Source organism: Zeus faber, assembly GCF_960531495.2.
Source record: "Zeus faber genome assembly, chromosome: 21".
NCBI lineage: Eukaryota > Metazoa > Chordata > Actinopteri > Zeiformes > Zeidae > Zeus > Zeus faber.
The window spans coordinates 14154787-14180124 of record NC_137208.1 but is presented as its reverse complement, the minus strand read 5'-3'; the positions used below and the strand labels follow the sequence as shown (position 1 = coordinate 14180124).

Genomic DNA, 25338 nt, shown 5'->3' with positions numbered 1-25338 from the left:
TACTGCTTTTTCGTTAGCGCCTTCAAAGCACCGTGCGGCTTCAATGATTGATTTCTGAATTTGAAATAGGAAATATGCCTTTTAACATGAGAGGCACAATCGTTAACAAATATTCATAATTTAATCTGTAGAGACCAAAAAATGAACTACACTGACAAAATAATATATAAATTTAAAAAAAATAAAAATAATGACATATTGAAGAAGAATGGGGAAAAAATCCCCAAATAATGGAAGAGTTATGAAGTACTAACTCGGGTTACAGGGCCTTTTTCCTTTTTTGACCTGGGACGGCCAAAGTTTCAACCTCCACTGTCTTAAGAGACTGTATTCTTCCTCAGACGGCAGCAAGACGGAGCAACACCAAACATCAGACCATTTTCACAGATATCTGTTTTGCGTCTGCAAGAACGCTTTACGTCTTGTTTCGCAGCTCATCCGCATCCTTCCCATCGGCATACTTCGAGCCGAGCCCAACTCCGGCCGCCGAAGAGGCCGAGCTTGACCCCGAACGGCGAGGGAACCCGAGCAGGGGCCGGGTCTGTCTACCTGAGCGCTGCGCGGTGTGGTGTGCTCCCGCCATGGGGAAGACCGGACAGAGCACCGTGGAGCTCACCTCCTCCCCAGAGATGAAACAGGCGCTCCCTTTCGAGGACCTGGGCCCCGCGGCGCCCCCTGCGCAGGACAAGAAGAAAATGGAGGAGCTGCCCGAGAGGGGCAGCTGGAAGGGCAAGTTAGATTTCCTGATGTCGTGCATTGGATACGCCATCGGTCTGGGCAACGTCTGGAGGTTCCCGTACCTGTGCGGGAAGAACGGGGGAGGTGAGAGCATGAGTCTGATGAAATGCCCTGAATATACCTTTGGTCTGATTTAGTGGGACTCCCAAAGGAGAGCCCCACCAAAAGTAAAAAAGTTAAAGCATGTTCAGTATACAGGAATTTTTATATGTTGGATGAAAAAAAATAATAATACACCGCCTAATGTGTTATAATATATTCAAGGGGGAAATTCAGGCAATTAAATTCAACTTTTTCTTTTGTATAATTCAAGCCGGTGAAAATCAATTGTTTGGTCATTATTTAATATTATATATAATAATATAATTATAATAATAATAATTAATATTTAATAAGTTAAAACTTAAGTATTACATCTCGTAATTTAAGAGATACGGAGTTCATTCATTCATTAATGAGAAATCTTGTGGCAGGGGCCTTCCTGATCCCCTACTTCCTGACGCTGGTGTTCGCTGGCATGCCCCTCTTCTTCCTGGAGACGTCCCTCGGCCAGTTCACCTCGGTGGGGGGGCTGGGAGTGTGGAAGCTGCTGCCTATGATGAAAGGTGAGTTCGGGATGTTTCCGCACTCGAGGATAGGATGTGGTTTCTCTCCTCACAAAACAGAAACAGCCGTAAACTGTGCATTTAGACGAAAAACAGATTGACCCAGAGGCACATTTATGCAAGTACAGGTCCTAGGGTCGTCAATGTTAGTGCGGCCCCGACACGTTAAAAAGGCAGTGTATTGTGCTAAGCAGAATGTACTAAATATAATGTTCTAAGTATAACATGCTAAGTGCGACGTTCTAAGTATGACGCTCTGATTCCACGTCCCCGGTGAACGCAGGTGTGGGTCTGGCTGCCGTGGTCCTGTCCTTCTGGCTCAACATCTACTACATCATCATCATTGCATGGGCACTTTACTACCTGTTCAACTCCTTCAGATCGGTATTTTACATCAACAGAGAACACAAACACAAACACACACACACACACACACACACACACACACACACACACACACACACACACACACACACACACACACACACACACACACATATATATATATAAATTTTTTTTTGTAAGGTTGAACTGGGCTACTTTGGCTCCGAATGAGAGGGAAAAAATCAAATACTGCATATTTAAAAATTGATGATCATGTGATATTTAAAAATCTTCATGATATGAATTTCGGAGCGTACCATAATTCAGAAAACCCCATCCAGTGTTTCCATTTTCTCTTCCGCAGAGGTGTCTTTGATGTTTCTCCTTGAGGGGATGCGATACTTTTGGGTCTTGTTGGCACAACTTTTCTTCATCTTATTTTTTATTTTTTTTCCTTCTCATTTGATGATGCAACACTTCCCGTTTCTCTCTCTCTCTCTAGCTCGGTCGCGGCTCTCACCCCGCGCTGGGGCCTGGTGGCAGGACTGTAAAAGGGCTTTTTCAACAGGACACACCAGGCCTTTGTGCTGGAGAATAGAAAAGATCTGAGCTGCAAGGATGAAAACTGCTTTGAGAGAGTCTGTTGACTGTCCAAGGGGTTTCATCTCATGGCACGATTTGCTGTTTGAAAATAGAAAATGTCCATTGCTGGATGCTCCGGCTGTCTGTTTCTGAAGGCAGGGGGAAGTTTTAGACTTCTGAGTCATGTTTTCCTGTTACATAAACCTAGCAATTGTTAATTTAAAGGCTATTTTAAAGGCTTTTGGCAGAATTTATTTGATTATTTCCTTCTATATATACATATTTAGACATGTACTGTACTTCCACACGTACATACTTACTACATACTTACTGCATCAAGCCTATTTTCAATTATATTAACATTATGATGAATACTAGGTTCACTTCGACTCTCTTCGACACTCTCGATCACTTGTGACTTTATTGTTCAGTGCTGTCCGTCTGATATGTTCTAGCTCTTCATCAAGCCTCTAATTTCTCACTTTTATAGACATGATGTGCTGTCAGCTCATTATTGTACTGTAGCAAGGACCGCCATGAAAAGACCTGAATTTCTACGATTAACTGTAAAAAAAATGTGGTCGATAATGTGATAATTAGAATTTATGGTGCTCTAGTATTATTTTGAGCTTCAGCATACAGGTAATAAACGGAATGAGACAACACGAGACAGAACGATTTGTTTGAGAGAAAATACACTCAAAAGGAGCCTGATTTGATCAATTCAATCAACGGTAAGGAAGAAAATGATTTGTTGGGTCAAAATTGTTATAAGCCTCGTAGACTCATCATGATATATTTTGTGTGCTTCCGCCTGTGGTTCATGCAGGAGCTTCCGTGGCAAAGATGTGACAACCCCTGGAACACGGACAAATGCTTCTGCAACTACAGCTTGACGGACACCACCAACCTGACCAGCGCCGTCACCGAGTTCTGGGAGTACGTTCAACGACGCCAGATGCTTAAATAAAGTTTGCCGTTTTTGTGTCTTGCGGTTATTTGTGCGTGTGAGGGCTTGTTTATTTGTGTTCCTAATTTGTGTTCCTGTGTCACCCTCCAGGCGGAACATGCACCAGCTGTCCAGTGGTCTGGAGGAGCCCGGGGAGCTGCGCTGGCCCCTGGTGGGCACCCTGGCACTGGCCTGGGTCCTCGTCTATTTCTCCATCTGGAAAGGAGTGGAGTGGACAGGCAAGGTCAGAGCGTCTCTCACTCTCCCTCGCTCTCCCTCGCCGTCACTCTATTTATGTCTCGTATAATCTCTCGGATTCCTCTATCTCTCGCTCTCCCTCTCTCTCTCTCGATGCTCCCACAATGACTTCTTTCTTAACCCTCTCCAGCCTGTATCTGGTTTTTTTTTCTGATTTCAGGGGATTCCTTGATTTTGTGTAATTCGTTCCATCGTTGCAGGCTCTGCCGCTCTCTGCCTCCTTAATTTTTTTTGTTTTTTTTTTAATCAAAATGATCTCTCCCTCACACCTCTTTACAGACGGATCTCTGACTCCGTCCGAGCACATTCTGTCCATTTCTCAGTGGTTTCCATTTAGTTTTGGCCATTGTTCTGCTACTACACAGCTATGATGTTCTTGTGTTTGACGTACATGGGCCAGACGTGACCGTCAAACAGCCCGGGCGGGTCTGGCGCAGTGTAGTTCCTTGAGCGCCTCCTCTTTTTGCATTCTTCATATGGGATGGAAATAAAATAGCGTTGGTTCAGTACGTCGATCAAAGGTCCGTAGGTGTAAAGCAGAAAGCCCTCCACGATGAGGATGTGGGCGTCTTCCAGCTTGAGGTCGGACGGAGGGACCTCTGTCCATCTCGGTATTAACATTTTCTTTTGGTTGTTTGTCCTTATTCTTATTGTATTAATTGATAATTGATTAGTTGATATGGGGAATCTTATATATACTGTAATGTAATGTAATGTAATGTAATGTAATTTTTATGGAATATCATTTCAAAGCCTCGCACATAAAGAAATACGTTTAAAGTAAATGTATCTTATATTGTAAAGAGAAATAACTTTATGTAAATTATAATATATAATAATATATAATAATATATAATAATATATAATTTAATATAGTAATATATAATAACTTGTTTCATACCTTGTCAAATATTACTCATGTAGTTAGAAAACACCAATAGAATGCAAATATTACAAAGATAGATACATTTTTGTTTTCATGCATTAGATTCATTGTAATTAATTCAAGAATGATGATCAATTAATGCATTAATATAATAATAGTAATATACATATCTATATTTATTGCTCCATGTCCAAAATTGCCCTGTCTTGCAACGATCGTGGGATTGATTCTAGATCTGAATCACCACTGGAATCTCTTCTTTGGAATCACTTCTTTTTCCAGATGATATGGGGATGCTGTTCACATTCTTTGAAGGAAAACCCTTCATGATTGTTATAAGATATTACACACTTTCACAAACAGCACCGATAAACAACACAGGGTGAAATAATGACCTCCGTGACTGAGGAAGACAAACGAACTGGAGCGGAAAGCCATAAACGTCACAGTCAATGTCAGGATACATATCACAACGTCTGTGATATATCATGTGAACAGAAGGCAGAGCCACAAGGCGAAACCGCAGCCACATAGTTCTCAAGGCCGAGACATGGTTCAGCGTTAACTACGCCAGGATTTACATTTCCCCCAGCGGTGTCTACGGCAATGGTGGACTATTCACAGTTCTGCCACGCTGACTGCAGATGCTGTCAGAAGCCTGCTGACAGCACCGCTCTCTTTTACTGGTTTTGCACATCTTATTACAATGATTGCACATCTTATTGTTTTGCCCAAATTTCACCAGGATACTCATCCCAGTGCTTAATATGAATGCAATCGATCCCAAGGGATGCGATATAACTAACTTTCTGAAATGCCCTACCCAATGTTTTCCGTGACGTATCCTGCCATGAGTCCTCAATCTTTGTATTTTTCATAGTAATGTTCGTGCTATTAACAAAAGAAATAAGTGTACTCTGTACTTAGTAATTTGGCTCCCAAGTTCAATTCGCACAGGAACCTGCACAGGCCAATCACCTTCCTGGAAACTGAAAAAGCAACCTCGGATCATACAATATTCTTGTTTTGTGTCTGTAATAACAAACGTGAAGCAAACAACAGTGCAGGATTGTAGCCACAAGATTTGGGAAAGTGGGACTCAGTGGGACTTCTTTGTTTATCTCATGACTTTTTAATCCGCTGTCTCCACTCATCTCTGCTCACATCTCTGTCAAACCTTCTGTTCACCTTGAAACATTCTGACAGAGTACACGTCTTCAAAGTTTAGGATTTAATACAAACCCCCCAACCCACCCCCGCAAAAAAAGGTCAAGGGAAAACTCGTTGCCAAAACAAGAAAACTCATTTTGCCAACAGTGTAGGGTTTAGATCAGTGGTCTCAAACTCTAAATGACCTGGGGGCCACTGGCCAGGTCTTCTTCTAGAGGGGCAGTGTTGAACGTCAAGGGAAAGGCTTTTTTTTTTTTCTCAAGCTCTCTTGTGATCTATTTAATTATTATTATTTTTTTTAAAACATTTGTGTGGGTTAATTAAGCATTGTGATTTGAAAAAAAATAAATAATTGCGGGTCACATTAAATTGTCTTGCGGGCCGGATGTTGGCCCTGGGCCTGATGTTTGAGACCCCTGATTTTGATATTATTGTGAGTTTTGTGAAACATATGTGTCACAGTATGGAAAATTGCATTTTGATGTGTTATGGGTTTAAGCGGTGGAGAAGAAAAAAGACAAGCTAGGATCGTGGTTTGATGGACATAACCAATTAAACACCATCATAATGCTTCAAAACTGCAAACCCCATTCTTAAAGCTAAGGAGGTCAAGGGAATATCAAAGTTACTTGGGATTTTCAACTCAACTGGTATACGCTCAATCAGGGATTTTAATCTGTCTCCTAAAATGACATTTTGTGAGGAGAATTTTCTTCGAAAGAAAGGCCATTAGGCAAATATATACATTCGATTTGATGTGGCAGAAGAACCCAGCAAAAAGACTAATTACATTGCAAACCTGATTCCTGGTCCATCAATTTACCCCGCAATCACAAGCGACGTATCACAGTGGCGGCCAATGTGACTGCGGCCTCGCTTTTAAGAGAAAGAGAGTGAGAGGGAGAGAGGGAGATCAACCACACAGCAACTTTCGAAGGCTCACCTATTACCCCGATCTCCTGCAGCTCTCCCTTTCGATAGTGTCAAAACTATTCCCCACTACCACCAATGACTTGAATGCATAGGGGAAATTTCCAAAGCAACAATTTTGAGTTTGAACAGTTGTAGTACTAAAAGTACTAAAAGTTCAGTTAATTATCCAATTTGTCTTGTGTCTTTTCAGGTGGTGTATTTCTCCGCGACGTATCCCTACGTCATGCTGGTCATCCTGTTTCTCCGTGGGGTCACTCTGCCCGGGGCAATAGATGGCATTCGCTTCTACATAACCCCAGACTTCAATAAGCTTGCCAAATCGGAGGTGCAAGACTTGCAAATACCTATCGATAGACACACTGAATGACACAGAAGTCAAATGCCAGTACATTTAAAAATCCTTTGCTTTAACGCTGTTGTCGCTTTGTATCTGCTCTGTCACAGGTCTGGCTGGACGCTGCCACTCAAATCTTCTTCTCCTACGGTCTAGGCCTTGGGTCCCTCATTGCTTTGGGAAGCTACAACTCATACAACAACGATGTATACAAGTATGGAAATACCATCTAAAACAACTTTATAGTTTAACTCCATCCCACACCTTAAAGGGAATTACCACACAATTTCAGCATTAAAATGGTTAAAGCTATATCCCCCCAGTTCTTATGTGGCCCATAGATTCGATTCCTCCACCTCCTTGGAACTTGAAACAGCGGTTTACCGTATGTTGGTGTAGGATTATATTTTCTGTGGTAAAAGTCACATCAGATCATATCATAGGCTCAAAGAGATAAGATCCTGGAAGCTGAGGATTTCAGTTTCGGGGATGTCAGGGTTTGATGCCAAGTCAGCTTTTGAAAGGCGGTACCCCGAGGGTGCGTTTAGAATCGCCCAGAGACCAGAGTTTAGCCTGAAGGGGACCCGGTGGCATGATGGTGTTGATGTCTGCGGACGTCAGGCAGGCGGCTGGTACGACTCCCTCTCTGCCCTGGTAGCCAGATCGCAACAACCAATCATTCCGTGGCGGGTCTTGGTCTGGGACTGGGTCTGGATCTGCCACCCCCCCAGCCTCTGGTTTTTAGAGAGAAAGCCATGTGCGGCTGAAGTTTTGAGTCTTGGTCATCTCCTCCAATCATCTGATTAAAGGAGCAGGACTTGGATGGAAAAATCAGCACTAGAACCTAAGATTGCTGCACTGGAGGGCAGCACCTGAACCACCAGGTCACCTTCACGCTTGGCTATGGTCTCTGGGCGCATTTTAAACCTCCCCCTACAGCGGCTTATCTCTTTGAGCCACTGACTCTTACGAAACTTGGTTGTCTCCTCCAATCATTCGACTGAAGGGACAGGCCTTGGGGGTTGCAGCCCCCGTGCACGCCACTGAATCCACTGAAATTGGACGGCCTTGTACACATCTAAACCTACCTAGTCTCATTATAATGATATTATGATGAAATTAAATCAACTGTCTTTGCATATGTGTGTTTCTATGTTCTCCAGGGACTCCATCATTGTGTGCTTCATCAACTCCTTCACCAGCATGTTCGCCGGCTTCGTCATCTTCTCCATCGTTGGCTTCATGTCCCACATAACTAAAAAACCCGTTCAGGAGTTAGCCGCCTCAGGTGCAATGACATTTTAGGCCAGAGTCAAGGATAAGGAAAGAGAATATCATTATTATCATCACTCTGATAGACTGTGGGACTATATCATCAACAATGAAAGCCAGATGATTGAGGTTGGGGTTAGGTCCAGTAAGAGAATTCAATTTTGAATTCTGAATATTCGCTTGAAATGTACCCTACACTAAGAACCTGATTGAATCCGAAATCCTAATCCAAACCCAAAGCCTAACCCTGACCTAATTGATCCCCTTACCTAACCCCAATCCTTATTTGATCCTAATTCGGCTACCTTACCTAAAATACCTACGCTCTGACCCCAGCCCTTATGATTATTTTCCTAAATCTTAATTTCCCAATCCCAATCCTAACTCAGGGCAAGATCGTAACATTTTCTTTATATTTGCCTTATTTTAAAACCAGGTACATATACCATTGACATTTTGAAATGGGCTTATGTTGTAATGTACATGTGTCGTGGAGTCCAGGTCCTGGACTGGCCTTTCTGGCGTACCCCCAGGCAGTCACCCAGCTCCCCATGTCCTCCCTGTGGGCCGTCCTCTTTTTCTCCATGCTCATGATGCTGGGCCTGGACAGTCAGGTACCCACACACACACACACACACACACACACACACACACACACACACACGCACACACACACACACACACGCACACACACACACACACACACACACATACACAAACTACCGCGTACTAACTAACAAAATTATCGACTTTGTGTTTTAGATGTGTTATGCAAAGGAACCGTGAAATCCCTGCCCTCAAGATTATGTTAGACCCCCTTTGATCAATACATTTATTGATATTCCCCCCTTTCTAAAACTTCCTTACAAACGCTGTCGCGTTTCTAAACTCATCCCAAGGTTCCAGGGCTCCCTATCTGACTGCTGCCAGTGTGTTTTTCTTTTAAGTTTTCTCAGATGAAAAAAAAAATTCAATTCAGCACTGGCATATTGATTAATTGATGGTACATTTAGTTTCTGTTATGCTCCAAAGGCATCATCTACATTTCAGCTATAATATGGCAATGGATATTTTAACGGTTTGGTAATGCATGACACAAAAAGATATATAAAAAAATAAAATAAAATAGACTAACAACAAATAAATACATGCTGGGGTACAACATAGATGATGATGAATACCTGGAGCTGGTGGACCATACTGTATATTATGAAAGGAGGTTTGATGTACTGTAGTTAAAGTGGCGACTGTGACTATTTCCTCTACATCTCTCTGATTTGCTTCACACATCCTTTGAAACTGTTTCAATATCCTTCCATTTCATGGAAATCACACAAACAAGCAATGGCGATACATTTTTTAAACTGACGTTTTTATTGTGCCTCTTGGTGTGAAACAACCTTTTCTGTTATACATTTGCTCAAGCAATTACAGGCGAATTTTCTAGTCATAATTAGATACACTAAATGATCTGGTCATTATAATATCAATAACTATTTATCAGTAAGTAGCAAACACACACACACACTGACATTCAGACCTGAAATTGCAGAGTGCCTCCCTCTTGGTAAAATCCTTGACCCTTGGTTTGGGTTTTGGTTTGCTGGATGTTTCTGTGCACTTCATACCGTCGCTATTCTGTTTTGGCCTCGCTGCTCCAGTTCTGCACTGTGGAGGGCTTCATCACAGCCCTGTCGGACGAGTACCCCGTGATACTCCGGAAGAGGAAGAAGCTCTTCATCCTAGTCATCTGCATCATCTCCTTCATCATCGGATTCTCCAACATCACTCAGGTGTGTTTTGAACTGCAAAGGAGTGTCTTTTGACTGTAGATATTTAAATGTTTCACCGTGTTTTGCTGAGGAGATAGATATAAATTGGTCAGCCACAACATTAAAACCATCACTAATAACCATTATTATTGTGTAACTCCCCCTCGTGCCGCCAAAACAGCTCTGACCTGTTGATGCATGGACTCCACAAGGCCTCTGAAGGTGTCCTGTGGTATCTGGCAGCAAGACTTTAGCAGCAGAAACTTTAAGTCCTGTAAGTTGCGAGGTGGGGCCCCCATGGATCAGGCTTGTTGTTCCAGCACATCCCACAGATGCTCCATCCGATCAGACTCTAACCCCGCCCATCCACATGATGGAGAAGAAAACATGATTCACCAGGCCACCTTCTTCCATTGCTCCATTGTCCAGTTCTGATGCTCACGTGCCCATTGTAGGTGCTTTCGGCGGTGAACAGAGGTCAGCATGGGCACTCTGAACGGTCTGTGGCTACGCAGCCCCATACGCAGCAAGCTGTGATGCACTGTGTGTTCTGACACCTTTCTATCATAGCAGCATTAACTTTTTCAGCAATTTGTGCTACAGTAGCTCTTCTGTGGGATCGGACCAGAGGGGCTAGACTTTGGTCCCCATGCGCATCAATGAGCCTTGGGCGCCCATGACCCTGTAGCCGGTTCACCAGTTGTCCTTCCTTGGACCACTTTTGGTAGGTACTAACCACTGCATACCGGGAACACCCCAAAAGACCTGTCGTATTGGAGACGTTCTGACCCAGTTGTCTAGCCGTCACAATTTGGCCCTTGTCAAAGTCGCTCAGATCGTTATGCTTGCCCATTTTTCTACTTCCAAAACATCGACTTTGAGAACCGATCATTTGCTCCCTAATATATCCCACCCCTTGACAGGTGCCACTGGAATGAGATGATCAATGTTATTTACTTCATCTGTCAGTGGTTTTAATGCTGTGGCTGATCAGTGTATATGTGTGTGTGTGGGTATGTACATATGTATATTAATCATATATACACACACAAACATATCAACATACAGATTATCTGACACAAGGGATAAACAATCCCTCTTTGCAAACATAATAACAAATCAATTCCACAACAGTGTTTCATGCATCATGCATATTTCATTAAATGGAGAGAATAATGTCAGTATTCAGCCTCCTGTGTGTGTGTGTGTGTGTGTGTGTGTGTGTGTGTGTGTGTGTGTGTGTGTGTGTGTGTGTGTGTGTGTGTGTGTGTGTGTGTGTGTGTGTGTGTGTGTGTGTGTGTGTGTTGACGTATCCCAGGGTGGTCTGTACGTGTTCAAGCTGTTTGATTACTACTCCGCCAGTGGCATGTGCCTCCTCTTCCTCGTCTTCTTCGAGACCATTTCCATATCCTGGTTCTATGGTAGGTCCAAACCAGTGAAACCGATATGATGATTCCAGAAATTACATTTAAAATCACCTTTAAAATCATAAATTAGAACGAAACCAAGATTTAAATGAGCTTTTGCACTATTTGGAGTTCCACTTTTCCTAAAAGCTTCTTTTCTACTTCCATATCTATTACCTTCCATATTATTAACATACCGTACACTCTCTTTCTTTCTCTTTATGTCCCAGGAGCAGAGAGGTTCTATAAGAACATCGAGGACATGATTGGTTATCGTCCCTGTGGCTGGTGGAAGCTTTGTTGGAAGTTCTTCACTCCTCTAATCTGCCTGGTAGGCCTCAGTAATCGATTAACGCTGATTACCCAAATTAGCCTTTACGACCCCCAAAACCCCTGGCTCCCATTACTCCTTCACGGCGGAATTAGCCTCCTGAGCCTTAATGACATTGTGTCTGAATGTTTTAAAGTTCATTATTCCAAATCATGCTTTAAGCGCGACTACGCTCGAGCTCAGGATGATCTATACGGCGGATTTGGCAGTGTGGAAGGGATGTGGCTGCCAATAGGTGTACAGTATGTGCGCTACCGGGCCTGATTTGTCATTTAAAAAAAAGCCTTTTCCCCTGTTTTCAATCTCAATTCATCCCATGGACTGTCAGGCCATTAGTAAACTCACGGCAACGTCTTTATCTTCCTGCCACCGTGTTGACAGAGAATGTAATATTAATGGGTGCAACAATATATTGATGGCAAATGGGAAGGAATCTGTCAAGGTGATGGAGTGGAGCTGACTGCCTCTGTGTTTAATCAGCGGTTGGTCAAATAGGTTAGACTATTTTCTTTTAGCATGGTTGGAATATTTTAAGGAGATACTGGTGGAATACCAGGCACATGCAATGAATATACCCTTGTCAATACAGACTATTTTATTTAAAAACGCTCTCTGACAAATAGCCAAAGAATGATTGAACAGGTAGTAAATCAAGTGTCATTCTATGAAATAAGATTGGCAAATGGTGTGTCCGGTTAGGCCCAACCAGAGTGACCAGTTCAGGGCTTCGCAGGCTCCCATGCTGTAGCTTGAGCCGGAGGGAGAGGTCCGTGGCCTTCCGCAGCTCCACCAGGGTTCCCTCGTCCACCGAGGCTAAGCCGGCGAGCCTGGTAGCGTGGGTGTAGGGCCTGGGTGTTAATGGCGAAGGCTCCGATGCCAGGTAGGCTTTTTCGGCCACCACTGCCAGCTGTTTAGCTGCCAAGGTCGGGAGCGTGGGCTTCTTCCCAAAGCCGAAGCCCTATCCAGCCAGCGACGGGTCCTTCTACTGGGGGGAAGGTTAGGCAGCCTAGCTCCTGGTCCTCCTTGTCCAGGCAGCGGCAGGCTCGCCGCTCCCTCACCGGTGCATGTGCCGAGTAGGGATGGTAGGAGTTTCCTAGCGGGGGGCACCGGTGTAGGACTCCTCCGTCGGTGTCCTCCTCCGGCGGTGTCCTCCTCGCGCTAGCGTGCCGCCCATCTCCTGATGGTAGCCAGGGAGAGCTTACGCAGGCCAGGCACTCCAGGGTGTCCTCAAGGAGTGCTGCCTACCCAGGCACACAGCGCAGGACCGGTGGCGGTTGCCTTTCTCCCTGCGGTGTTAGTTACGTGTTCTAACGATCAGTCCCATGAATAATAGTTGCAGTCCCTGTAATAGGGAACTTGGTGTTTAAGTGTTATTTCTCCCTCTGAACAAATTAGCCTCAACAATATATAAAGTCCTGATGGATAGATTTTCCACCATCTTGGAAATTTCAGAAAATCTTCAAAGTTCATGAAGAGGGTAAGTAAGGGATTGGGTAAAGAATGTTTGAAATACATTGATCAGCCACAACGTTAAAACAACAATATTATGTAGGTCCTTCTCGCGCCGCCAAAACAGTTCTGACCCGTCGAGGCATGGACTCCATAAGAGCTTTAAAGGTGTTATGTGGTATCTGGCACCAAGACGTTAGCAGCTGATCCTTTAAGTACTAGAAGTTGCGAGGTGGGGATGGATCGGGCTTGTTCCAGCACATCCCACAGATGATCCGATTGAGATCTGGAGAATTTGATCTGGTGCATTTTGCTGCTGAAAGAGGCCACTGCCATCAAGGGGTGTACTTGCAACAATACAATATTTAGGTAGGTGGTACGTGTCAAAGTAACATGAATGCCAGGACCCAAGGTTTCCCAGCAGAACAATGCCCAGAGCATCACACGGCCTCCGCCGGCTTGCCTTCTTCCCATAGTGCATCCTGGTGCCATCTCTTCCCCAGGTAATTGATGCGCACGCACCTGGCCACCCACATGATGTTAAATAAAACCGTCAGACCAGGCCACCTTCTGTTCCATGGTCAGGTTCTGACGTTCAAATGCCCATTGTAGGTGCTTTCAGCGATGGACAGGGGTCTGCATGGGCACTCTGACCGGTCTGTGGCTACGCAGCCCCACACGCAGCAAGCTGCGATGCTCTGTATGTTCTGACACCTTTCTATCATAACCAGCATTAACTTTTTCAAAGATCTGTGCTACAGCAGCTCTTCTGTGGGATTGGACCAGATAGGCTCACCTTCGCTCCCCACGCACATCAATGAGCCCGTGGGAGCCCATGATATTATCGCCGGTTCACCGATTGTCCTTCCTTGGACCACTTTTGGTAGGTACTAACCACTGCATACCGGGAACACCGCACAAGACCTGCTGTTTTGGAGATGCTCTGATGCTTGCTGCCTAATATATCCCACCCCTTGACAGGTGCCATTGAAACAAGATGAGCAATATTATTCACTTCACCTGTCAGTGGTTTTAATGTTGCGGCTGATCAGTGTATAGTATATTTCTATATTCATATAGAAAAACAAAGACACTGTATTGTGTTGTGTTGACATGGGGCTGTGAGATTTTGTATCTTAACCCTTTTTGAGAATTTTAAGGCTGCTTAGATTATCTTTTCATAATCTTTTTGGTTTTACATCGATATTTCTTTCTGCTTATGGTTGTTAACTTGGATCCAAATGTTGTTTGATGCTTCAGGGGGTATTTACCTTCAGTGCCATTGAGATGACCCCGCTGACCCTCGGGAAGTATGTGTACCCGGTGTGGGGCCAGGTGATCGGTTGGTTAATGGCCATGTCCTCCATGGTCCTGATTCCAGGTTACATCATCTATCTGTTCTGCATCACCAAGGGGGGCATCAAACAGGTTGGCATGAACTACATGTAAAATGGCTTTTGTTTTTTTTATTAGGGATTGATCGATATGACTTTTTCATTAGCGATGAAACACTTTTGATCCTAAACCTTTGTAGGACTAAAAGCGGCTTTTTTAGGATTTACAGCGGATTATTAGAATATAAGAATGAACATTTAACCATTTTAGACACCTAACATGTATGTACGTGTCCGTAGCTTTTGATTGTAATTGACATGTTCTTGTTTATTTATTTTTTTATTTTTTGATCTTTGGGATATTCTCTAATACTGACACACAGTTTTTGCAAAAAGGAGAATGTACCATGACCTTTAGTGTGAGGGGGTTATACTAAGTCAATAGGAACAATCAAGATGTATAATTGCAGTAGGCCCTTGTGTATCTGTAGGTTTATCTAGTATCAAAGTATCAAAGTAAATTGAATGATGTGTGTTGAGAAAGCCAGAAGAACCTCTTGAGACGTTTATTTGACATTAACGGCGGCCAAGCATCAGACTGAACACTTCCCAGCATGACTTCAAGTCTTAAGATCGACCACCCTAATGCTGCATTCATATGGAGCACAGTAGACGGGAGAACGTTTCATGGAGTCTTCGTACATCACCATAGCAACACATTATCGTCACGTTTTGCCACGGCACCTCCCCCTCGCCCCCCCCGTGCCGCTCGGAAGGTGCAGTTATGCCATTCCCGTCCGCCATGTTCCATGTGAACGCAGCCTAACTATTTTAAGTAGTTATCCCAGTGTAATTGGTAAGTGAAGAGAACCAATGAACACTGACTGGTGTCTAATGCCCCATGTTGATCGAAACGCTGTCCATTAGCCTCGCCATCACCCGCAGCTGAGAGAACCCCAGGGGACTGGGAAGTCTCAAAAAAATGTAAAATTCACCTGGCCTCTCTGTCTCCTTCCTTCAAAACAGCGTTGGCAGAAGATGACCACCGCCCGGGAGGATGACAGGCCATCGGGGCATGAAGAATTCACCCACATGGCGGGTGTTGGTGACGCTTCGGTCTAGACACATCCAGCCAGGGTGAAATAATCTGCCTCGTACATTACTCTCTCTCTTGTCTCCCTCTTGTTTGCTTCCTTCCGCGTGCATTGAAAATTGAAGCTTTTCTCAATTGTGTTTTGGTGTGGAAATCCAGTCGCATGTTACGTACCGCAGTGTTCTTTCATTCCTTTTGACCAGAATGGGGGCTGGAAAGAGGCAAAACAAGTGCAGTATTGAAAGAAAAGACAAAGAAAATAGATTTTATTTTGGGTGTCCTTAAATGTGATATTTTGGTCTAAAACCAAACATGCGTATACTGTATATTTCAATTCAAGCTGTACTGATAAGTATAACTGCATGACCGTCCAATTGATCCACTTCACATTGTTGTGTTCTTTTTTGGCATTGTTTTAACGTTCACAGACTTGAAAGGAATTAAAATGAGTAAATCTGGTAGTTTAATGTGAAAAAAAAACTTGAATCCAGGGATGAAGGTGTTATGATCCAATGAACTATGACAATAGGGTTGTTTATTTTTTTTCCCCAGAGACCGTAGTGCTGTATTTTTCATGTTTTCTGTACATTCCTTACGTTTTGTAAAATAATTGCCTTTATAAGATGCATTACAGCGGTGTTCTCATTGAGTGTCACCACAATTCGTCTTTTTCGGTTTTTAATTGTTATGTTCCACGTGGTAGCTTTCATTCTTCTATCGAACACTTTGCAGTCCGTTCACTGGAGACCAAGAATTGTGTCAATTTGCACAAGTTTCCAATAATGCTTTCAATCCATAAATGGTATTAACTTGTTACAAATTGTGGTGAGCTGTAAATATTGTTCTGGAATAATAATGGACTTAATGTTATAGATACATATTTTTTGTTTTATAGATAATGATAATGAAATTGGGCAAAAACATAATACATGATAATTTTGTTTATTTTTAGGAATATCTGCATTAAGGTATATGGTGTATGCTATATGGCATTGGTATCGCTTTTAATTTCAATAAAATAAAATCCATGAACACAACAAATACAAGCATTATTTCCTTGATGTGCCTGGATTCTTCCCCTCCACTCCTCGTGTTTTCCATCGATCAATTCATTTTTGCAAGGCTTTCGTATTAACAGTGCCGTAATTATTTTGTTGGAATTAAAAAGTGAGATTTTGCTCCTTGAAAACAATTTTCCGCAAAGTCATTGTATAAACTTGTGCTATTGTCACATGATACAAACCGCTAAAATCCTCCCTATTTGACGGGTCAAAGAAGGAAACGGAGCCAATGTGGTGAATAGACTGAAATCATCTTTAATAGCATGTTGATATACTGCAGAGACAGGTGGATGTGTGTTGGGGGGGGGGGGGGGGGGGTTCCAAAGCAATAACCACGATGGTTAATGGCTCAGAAAGTCTGTGATGCTCAGTTTCTGCCTCTTAACACGACATCCAGCTGTTTCATTTTCATTTTTATTTGATTTTTTTACTGTAATGGTGAACACAGTGCTCAAATACCCCGAAAAGAGTTCCAACACAAAAGACCGTCCATACGTAAGTGGACCCATGAGAGGGTGACACGTGAGTGGCAAAAAGGCAAAACACACGTTTAAGAATTTGCAGCTTTTTGCGGTTGCATTTTAGGGGCGAAGATGAATGAATAGAAACACGTCGGAGCACAATCCACCGCATTTATTTTTTCTTCCCCTTTTCTCTCGCTGTCAGTTATTTCCTGTTATCTCATCGCACACCTTCCTTCAGCACAAAGAAAGGAACCCAGATACACTCCCATTAAAGGGCCTCACGAGAGACACCCAAGGTCGCACGGAGACGATCGCGCCGTCGCCGATGCACTCGCAGCGGGTTCAAACATGCAGGATAAAAAAAAAGGTAAAAAAGAAAAAGAAAATAAGAAAAAACAAGCCGGGCCTTCGGGGGAATCACAGTTCACTCGGCCTCCGATACACAAAGCGATGTCATGCATGGCTAAAGAGTCGCGTTCTCGCCGAAGGATGCTTTTGCCAAATCAATACAAGCAAAAACAAATTACTTGCTCAGCCAAGCGCGCAGCGACAAATCCACAGCGGTCGTTTACCGGAAGCGGTGCGCCACAAACAGGTGAGAAAACCTTCGGTCGGACGAGAATCTGGGGAAACGTCTGTGACATTTTGGTATTTTTTAGTATTTTTAGAGCTTTTAGAGCTTATTGTGCCTAATCACCGGGTGTCATGACATTTCACTGCATATATGTATGACCGTATGTATATGTATGTGACAAATAATCTCTTGAACTTGAACTTGAACTTGAACTTGATGTCACCTCTTAATGTTTTGATCGAAGTGTCGCTTCATTACAGGGGCAACGGACAAAAGCGAAACGGCGGCGAGTTCGGACGGTCATTGCGTGTAGGTCCCAGACACACGCGCCAAATCACACACAAGCGCAGGAGGGAAAAACACAAACCTTCGCCTCCGGCCGAACGGCAGAACAACACCTCATTGTTCCACTCGGTGAAAACACGTCGGGTGGAAAAAAGGACGGCGCGATGAGATGGAGACCTGGCCGCCGCCCCTCGAGATTATAAATCGGATAAAAGGGGGGGCAACTCGGCTTCCGCTCCGCAGGAAGCGTTTACATAGATTGACACATCCGGCGACCCGCTCCACGGTGGGGGTCGGGGGGTCGCGGCGGCGGCCTTTGGAAGGGGCGTGTCCCCCCCCCCCCCCCCCCCGACACTTCCCCGCCGTGATATTTACGTCCCCTGTCACGCACCAGAAAAGGGCAGAAGATCAAATATGCAGCGTACGCGTGAGGAGACAGCCAAAGAACGCCGCCGATGCCGTGTGATACAGAAGCAGTGTGAAGGGGGGGGGGAAGTCACGTTTCCCTGTTGATTAAAAAAAAAATAAAAACAAAATCAAAAGCTGATCCGAGGAAGATCTTCGAAAAAAAAAAAAAGGAACTCAATCGAGGCGAGCTGGGGAAGCGTTTGGCAGTTGCCGTGACGACAGCCGCAGGAAGCGATTGTTATCGATCGAACTCAGCTCGGGTTCAGCCGCAGAAGAGTCGGCGGCGTGGATCGGCTGATAACAGTTCTTTAGAGCTTAAAACAAACAAACAAATAAAATATGTATTGATGCCCAGGTCCGTCAGGATTCAGTTGGACGTATTATTTTGCGTTATAACACGGCTCTGTGGAACACTCCATTCTGATCAGTCGATAGCAGCAATCAGGGGTCAAATATTTCGGAATAATGACCACTGTCACAGGCAACAAATTCACGCCACATTCATGAGAATAGGCATAGCTATTAGTTATAAAATACCTTCGAACCAATATTCCCTCTCAAGGTATTCAGTTATTGAGGAAGTAGCCGTGAGAGAAGTGGAATAACGCGCAGCAGGCCGCTCATTATCGCCAAATAAACCCACTTTCAAGAGTGATACCAGATCTGCCCGTCAGGGGTTCATTCGCGACGACGACCGGCCGGCGGCGCGTTGTCCCCTCACACGTATGGTCTCATAGATCAGTTAAATAACCCAAGTACCCGGGAGTTGAAATTAAAAAAGTGCGTCCCCGGTCAAAATGTGACATATATAAAACAATAAACAACAAAAGCAAAACGTTCAGTCAACCTCGTCGGAATTCCCGCAGGACATCGGCGCGGCAACAAAATATGAAGCAACGAAAAAACGATAACACACATTACTCAACCGAGCTCCGCTGGTTCCGGGTGCTGTCATTATAGCTCTTTTTTTTTTTTTGGGGGGGGGGGGGGTCGCAGAAAACTATTTAATGGGTTGCCTTTTGTTTACTGCCGTCCTTCACTGCAGGGCGATCCGGGAGACGAGTTTTCGGGCGACAGTGAGCGAGAAGCAGAACGAGACCGCGAACGGGACGACAAAACGCCGCTCAGCGTAGGAGAGAGAGAGAGGGAGAGAGAGAGAGAGAGAGAGAGAGAGAGAGAGAGAGAGAGAGAGAGAGAGAGAGAGGTTTTTTCACCAAAAGTTTGAAATCAGCTACAGTGCAAACAATGAGACATTTTCATATATATATATATTTTTTTTTTAAAGAATTATCAGGATTCTGCGATTCTGCATTTTTCTTTTTTTCGTATCCCTTTGGAAGGAAAAGCGTAAAAGGTACATTTACTGAAAGCGGAAGGAATTTATTTTTGTTCTTTTAATTTTATACTAGCCCTAGCATTTAGTCGAGTGCAAAGAAGTTCCTTTTTTTTTTTTTTTTTTTTTGCTTTTTTCGGTGGAGGATAACGTATTTTGGCACGCACGGGCTTTCCGGTGCCGTCCACGCACGCGCGCACACACATACAGTAGAGCACACACGAGGTTCGGGGATGGAACAAAGAAAACTTACATGGCCGTTGGACTGGTGTGTATCTGTCCCCGAGGAATCCGGAAAGTTTCAAAGAGCTTAAGTTGACGAAAAAAAAAAAAAAAAGTTATATAAATTTGTTAAAACTACATATTATTTCAAAATACATGTTGAATCAAGTAAATTGTTGAATCAGCGTTTCATTCTTCAGCATGTCTTTTTAAAACCTTGATTCTCTTTTGTTCCATTTTACTCCTTAAATATATGCATATACATGTGATTTCTTCTTCTTCTTTTTTTTCTTCGTAATAGCTCTATTTTCTGTATGTATATATGTACATTATGTACCGTTTGATAAAGAAGGGGTTGGGATTACACAGCGTGTGAGTGTGTGTGCGTGTCCGTGTGTGTGTGTGTGTGTTTGCTGGGAAGGAATTCTAGTCACTTGTCAAAAGTTTTATTTACACCATGCTCTGAGAGCCGCTAGGGGTCCGCTGTAGACTGAGGCGGGGGTCGGGCGGGATGTACTGGTGCGGGTGGTTGTAGGGCGGCGGGGGCGGGGGCAGCGGGGGCTGGTGGCCATCTTGGCCCTGGGAGCAGTCCGGCGAGCGGACCGGCGTGGACATGGCCGACTGGCTGAGCTGGTGGCCGTGGTGGGGGTAGGGGTGCTGGTAGAGGTGGTGGTGGTGGTGGTGCGGGAGGTGGTGGTGGTGGTGGTGGTGCGGGAGGTGCGTGGGGGTCTGGCTGAGGAAGGCCTCCATGCGGCCGTGCCCGCCGTTGTCCAACACGAAGACCTTGACGATCTGCTGACACTGGATGAGCGTCTCGGCCCGCAGGTCGGCCACGCTGGCGGCCGCCGGCTGCTGCTGCTGCTGCTGCTGGAGGTGGTGGGAGAGGTGGTGGTGGGCGGGGGTGCTCGCCGCCGACTGCAGCTGCGGGTGCTGCTGCGGCGCGGCGGGGGGAAGAGGAGGAGGGGACGCCGCCGGCCCCAGCGTCGGCCCCTGCTGGAAAAGTGGCTCCCCCCGGTGGTTAAGAAGGGCCCCGCTCTCGGGGCTCAGAGCCATGCTGCTGCTGCTGCTGAACTGGTGCGTCTGAAGCCTGTTGTGAATTGACACCTAGTTTAGAAAACAGCCAAGAGAACAGCATCAAATGTTATCAAACTGGTTCCTCCTCTACGGCCCATCAAGCCCTCTTTCTTTTTTTCTTTTTTTTTGAGGGGGAGGGGTGGGTTGGTGGGGAGAAGGGGAGGGGGTGGACACACAGCGCACGTACTACTCAGTCACCACACAGAGATTCAGTTTCAGGATTGTGAGCGCCCCCTCCCTCCAGCAAGGGGGTCAGTATGACTGGGTCGGGTGATGCCGGGGAGACTGGGTGACGTGGGACCAATACTGGACGAAAGGACACGTGGTGGGGGTTGATGGCGGTCGGGGGGGGGAGATAGGGGGGTGAGATCGCTTTCTTGGCTAGAGCACAGGCCTCCATGGTTCCAAAGGTGACACCGAGGGCCACACGTGTCTCCCTTCCAAACCACTGGTGTGGCGCTAAGCGGGACAGTGGACATGTGCGAGACATTAAAGTGGGGGAGGAGGGTGGTGGTGGTGGTGGCGGCGGCGGCGGTGGTGGTGGTCACCGGCACAAAGACGAGCGGTCAAACCAAACCAAGCAAAGGTGGAGGACAAGGAAGAGGGTGGAGGGGGTTGGACATCCACAGACGTCCGCAGGCAACACTCATCAGAATGCGACCCTCCACGTGACGCACCGCGCCCCCGGCCCTGCTTCGCTCCTGCTCGACGGCTCCCTTTCCCCCCCCGAGAGGTTTTCCGCCGCCTTTCCGCTCAACGTTCCCTCCGTATAAGCGTCCATCGTCTGCGCTCTGCCGAGGAACTCACCTAACATTTGCCCCCCAGCGCTGTCGGGCGATCGCGGAGCTGAGTTCCGACAGGGGATGGGGGCCGGCGGGGGGGTTTCAGAGCGTTTGAGCGTTCCGGACGCCTTTCAAAACGATGTCGATTTCACCTTGTCCACGCAAAGCACTTGGAAATCTACTTTAAGGAAAGTGCTGATGTCAATGAAAAACAACATCCATTCGTGGTCGCAGTCGCAGCCGTAGGGTTGAAGACTCACCAAATCAATCCATTTGTTGAACAGCGTATCTTTGTTTGTTTCGAAGCTGAAAGGAAAGCTGTTCTTTTTTTTACCTTATTGGAATGATGTCTGCAAAATAACGTCTCGTTTACAATAAAGTTTTCCTTTAATAACTAATTCATCGGACCCAATGAGAGGTGGAGAAGGCCAAAAAGAAGGATGAATAATGACCGAGTTTGATCAGTTCCCACTTGTGTCTCATCGTCTGTTTTGGTCGGCGAACATCGCAGGGGTGATCTAATTGTAGTTTTAATCCCGCTAGGTAGAGAAAATCATGAATACGTGAGCTGCAGCTATGTGATGTGTGAACTCTGTGACTAACGTGGCTCCTCCTTTCACGCCACGATGAGCGGCGGGGCGGTAGAACCCTTTCCACCGGTGAGAAATCCATCATCAACCCGATGAACCCCGCCCGGCCGGGAACAAAATGCGCTCGGACAGGTACAAACTCCCCACCAGCCGTTGACGTTCAGCCTTGGTGGCAGAGGAACCGGCGGCGGCAAAGGCTGGGCCCGGGCGGGTGCCAAAAAAAAGCGACCTTAGGTGGAAGGAAAAGAGACGAGGAGACGTCCTAACTCCACCCTCTGCAAAAGGATCCCAAAAAATACAAAAAAAATAAAACGCCTTCGCCGGGGGACGGATTGAGTCTACTGGGACAGAGCCAGTAGCAGAGTACAGTGATCGTTTATAATTAGTATCTTTAATCTACAGTGCCGCCGGTGTGCCGGAAGGGGCCTCGCAGAGGAGGCATCAAGGCGCATTTAATCGGGAACGACGGCTACGCCGCGGACAGGGTGTGTCGGATCGCCGCGAGCCGAGCCGCTTTGGCCACGGAACGAAGGCGAGGCGTCTCCTCTCCAGGTTTCGGGAACGCCGCGGTTCGGGGGGCAAAAATGTCTCGCGCTTGTCTTTTACGATGACGTTTTTTTCGTTTGGGCCGCAGAGCCTTAATGCTCCGTTCCGTTTCTTCGCACGGATCCCGTTCGTTCCGTCATGCTCACACAATTTCTCCCGAGGTGCATGTTCCATTGTGGTATGGGCAAAAGCCTTTCTTGAAACTGAGGTTCCAAACTGTATTTATTTACGTATTCTGTATATAAATGTAAGTATATACTTACAGGAGGAGGCGCAGGACTCGCAAACGACTCATTCCTATTGAGCAACTCCTTGGAATGAGTCACTCCGGTAAAAGAGTCCTCCGTCTGCTTCCGGACACGGGCAATCCCCAGGTCTCGACTCTCGGTTTGCGAAAAAAACAAAAGATCCGCGAGCTGCCCGGAAAAGTCGAACGACTCTTTTCACAGAGTGAGTCGCTAGGAACCGAATCTCAAAATAAGAGTTTAACCGCTCGTCGATAATTGGATGGTTCAAGTCTTCAGGGCAGTTTGTTAGATCGAAAAAAATGTTGGATGCGTGTAATTATAGGCAATGTGATGTCATTTACTTCCAGTTTCCAATTTACCTATTGGAGCCGCCGCTTTGACAGGTGCACGGAATTCCTTGACAAGACAGAATGCCGTCTCTAGCCACACACGCACACGGCACCAATTCCGTGTATTTGGATGCACAGAGCCTCCCCGGTACGGAGCTCCCGAAATGTACGTCCTGGGGAAGGTTGTCGGGGGCCTCTAGGATGGTAATCGCGAAGCCCCCGCGAGTATCACGGTTCCGGGCTCCCCTCCTCACCGCCCCCCAAATGCTAAAATCTCCCTCTTGAGTCCTGGCATGGAGGGAGAGGTGACGAATCCGGGTGAAGTGAGCGTTAAATGTAACTTACTTGTAAGTATGTTAATTAAGGTGTCGGTGGAAGAAAATGCACCCGCACACACACACACACACACACACACACACGCGCACGCACACACACGCACACACACTCACGTTTCTCTTATGTGCGTCAAATCTAAGCTTTAATTGAGCTTGGTCCAGTGAGGACTAATTACAGCCTACTCCTTTGAAACGCTTGCAGATAGAACGACTACAATCCTGGGTCCAAGGACAGGTCATTTCTGGGCGTTTTCTTTTTTTTATTATTATTATTTTTTTTGTATAATTTGATCGGCGGCCTCAATCCTTCCATCCAACTTCTGGATGGAAGGATTGAGGAGGGATCAGAAGGATCCAGAAGAGATTCTCCAGAAGAAATATATTTTTTTGAAATCCTTTAAATTTAAAATTCTTTAAAATTATTGTCCGATCGTCCAGGTTTCGATTTCCGCCCATATCCCGGGCCGCGCCGAATCACGTGGCGGTTCAACCCGACGACGCTCGCTCCCTCGCCCCTCGCTCACCCTCACGTGTCATTCTCCGGACCTGGCTTGCCCTGGTGCGGCGTCTTCCTCCCCCCTCCTACCCTGGAGACTCTACTAGAAAAACAAAAAAGAAACACTTACCTGCGTCACGGGACAAGGCCCTATCAACGAGTACTTACCTCCACTGTGTTGAGTCCGCTTCTGTCATTAACGTCCTGATTTCCTTTAGGGACGACACGGGGAGAAAAAAAGGAGGAAGGTAGAAAGATAACAGTGGCTGCGGGGTCACCCGGAGGCACCGAAGTGAACGTTTTTTAATTCCTTTAAATTGGGCTCCGACTCGACGGTCGGCCGCACCGTCATTAAATGTGGATAATGTGCACCCGCCCCGGGTTACCCCGCCTTATACCTCGTCCACTCGCCGACGATTTAAAAATAATGAGCCGACTTTGAATTTTACATTCAAAGTCGAACGTGTCTTTCGATGGCCGCTCCCGAGGATCTGAATAGTACCTGGAAAATAATCACGTCGCCATTATCATAATGAACATGCCATTGTTATGCGACGGAAACGCTTTCACAATGCTCGGCCGGGGTATATAGAATGGTGCGACTGAAAGGGGCAATTGTAAGTCGTTTTCACTTTGCACGGTTTGAGATCAAAATGACTCCTTGGACCGCATGCGTTTGAAAAATAGATCGAAAATCGGTCAACTCGAAAAAGGAAACCAGAAGTGTATCATCAAGGCAAAATCAGACTCATAGGCCTCTTAGGACCTTTTGGATTCCGAAAATATTGTGAGATCCAATTTTTCCCCCTTAAATATGGATTTTCTCAAATCATATGAAATGTATAGAGCTTTTGGGACATTGCTCATGTTTAATGTCCATCATGGTGCCAAGGTAAGTATAGCGTCCAGTTAGGAATGAGCCGAAAATGCATTGTGTGTTTTTCGCCTTTTTTTCCGAAATGACTTTGCAACGGAGCTGTAAGTTTGAATTCCGCATTATTCAATACCACTTAAAGCCAAGTCGATTTAATCCCTTCTTAGACTGCATAACGAAACCAAAGAAGGTTTTAAAAAACTTTTTTTTTTTTCTTATTATCAAACCTAATTCAAAAACGCACACGAACACACACACACACACACACACACACACACACA

General features: G+C 45.5%; 2 protein-coding genes across 2 annotated transcripts in view; one reads left to right on the top strand and one right to left on the bottom strand.

Moving 5' to 3' along the window:
* Positions 1-528: 528 nt before the first annotated feature.
* On the top strand, positions 529-15465 carry LOC307246637 (sodium- and chloride-dependent GABA transporter 1-like; the record flags this gene model as incomplete). Its single annotated transcript, XM_080022623.1, has 14 exons — positions 529-822; positions 1212-1343; positions 1627-1727; positions 3079-3188; positions 3310-3442; positions 6636-6770; positions 6890-6993; positions 7943-8067; positions 8553-8665; positions 9713-9844; positions 11142-11244; positions 11460-11560; positions 14270-14437; positions 15370-15465. Exons 1-14 carry the CDS (start codon positions 582-584, stop codon positions 15463-15465), a joined length of 1794 nt encoding a protein of 597 aa, XP_079878749.1. The 5' UTR covers positions 529-581.
* A 4768-nt stretch (positions 15466-20233) lies between these two features.
* iqsec3a (IQ motif and Sec7 domain ArfGEF 3a) overlaps positions 20234-25338 on the bottom strand; it is a gene marked incomplete at its 3' end in the record, with an annotated part of 56661 nt that continues 51556 nt past the window's right edge. The window contains exons 11-12 of the mRNA XM_080022155.1: positions 24352-24395; positions 20234-20887 (exon numbers count right to left, since the gene is read on the bottom strand). Coding sequence (XP_079878281.1) covers positions 20234-20887; positions 24352-24395 — 698 coding nt within the window. The remainder of the gene's footprint in view (positions 20888-24351; positions 24396-25338) is intronic.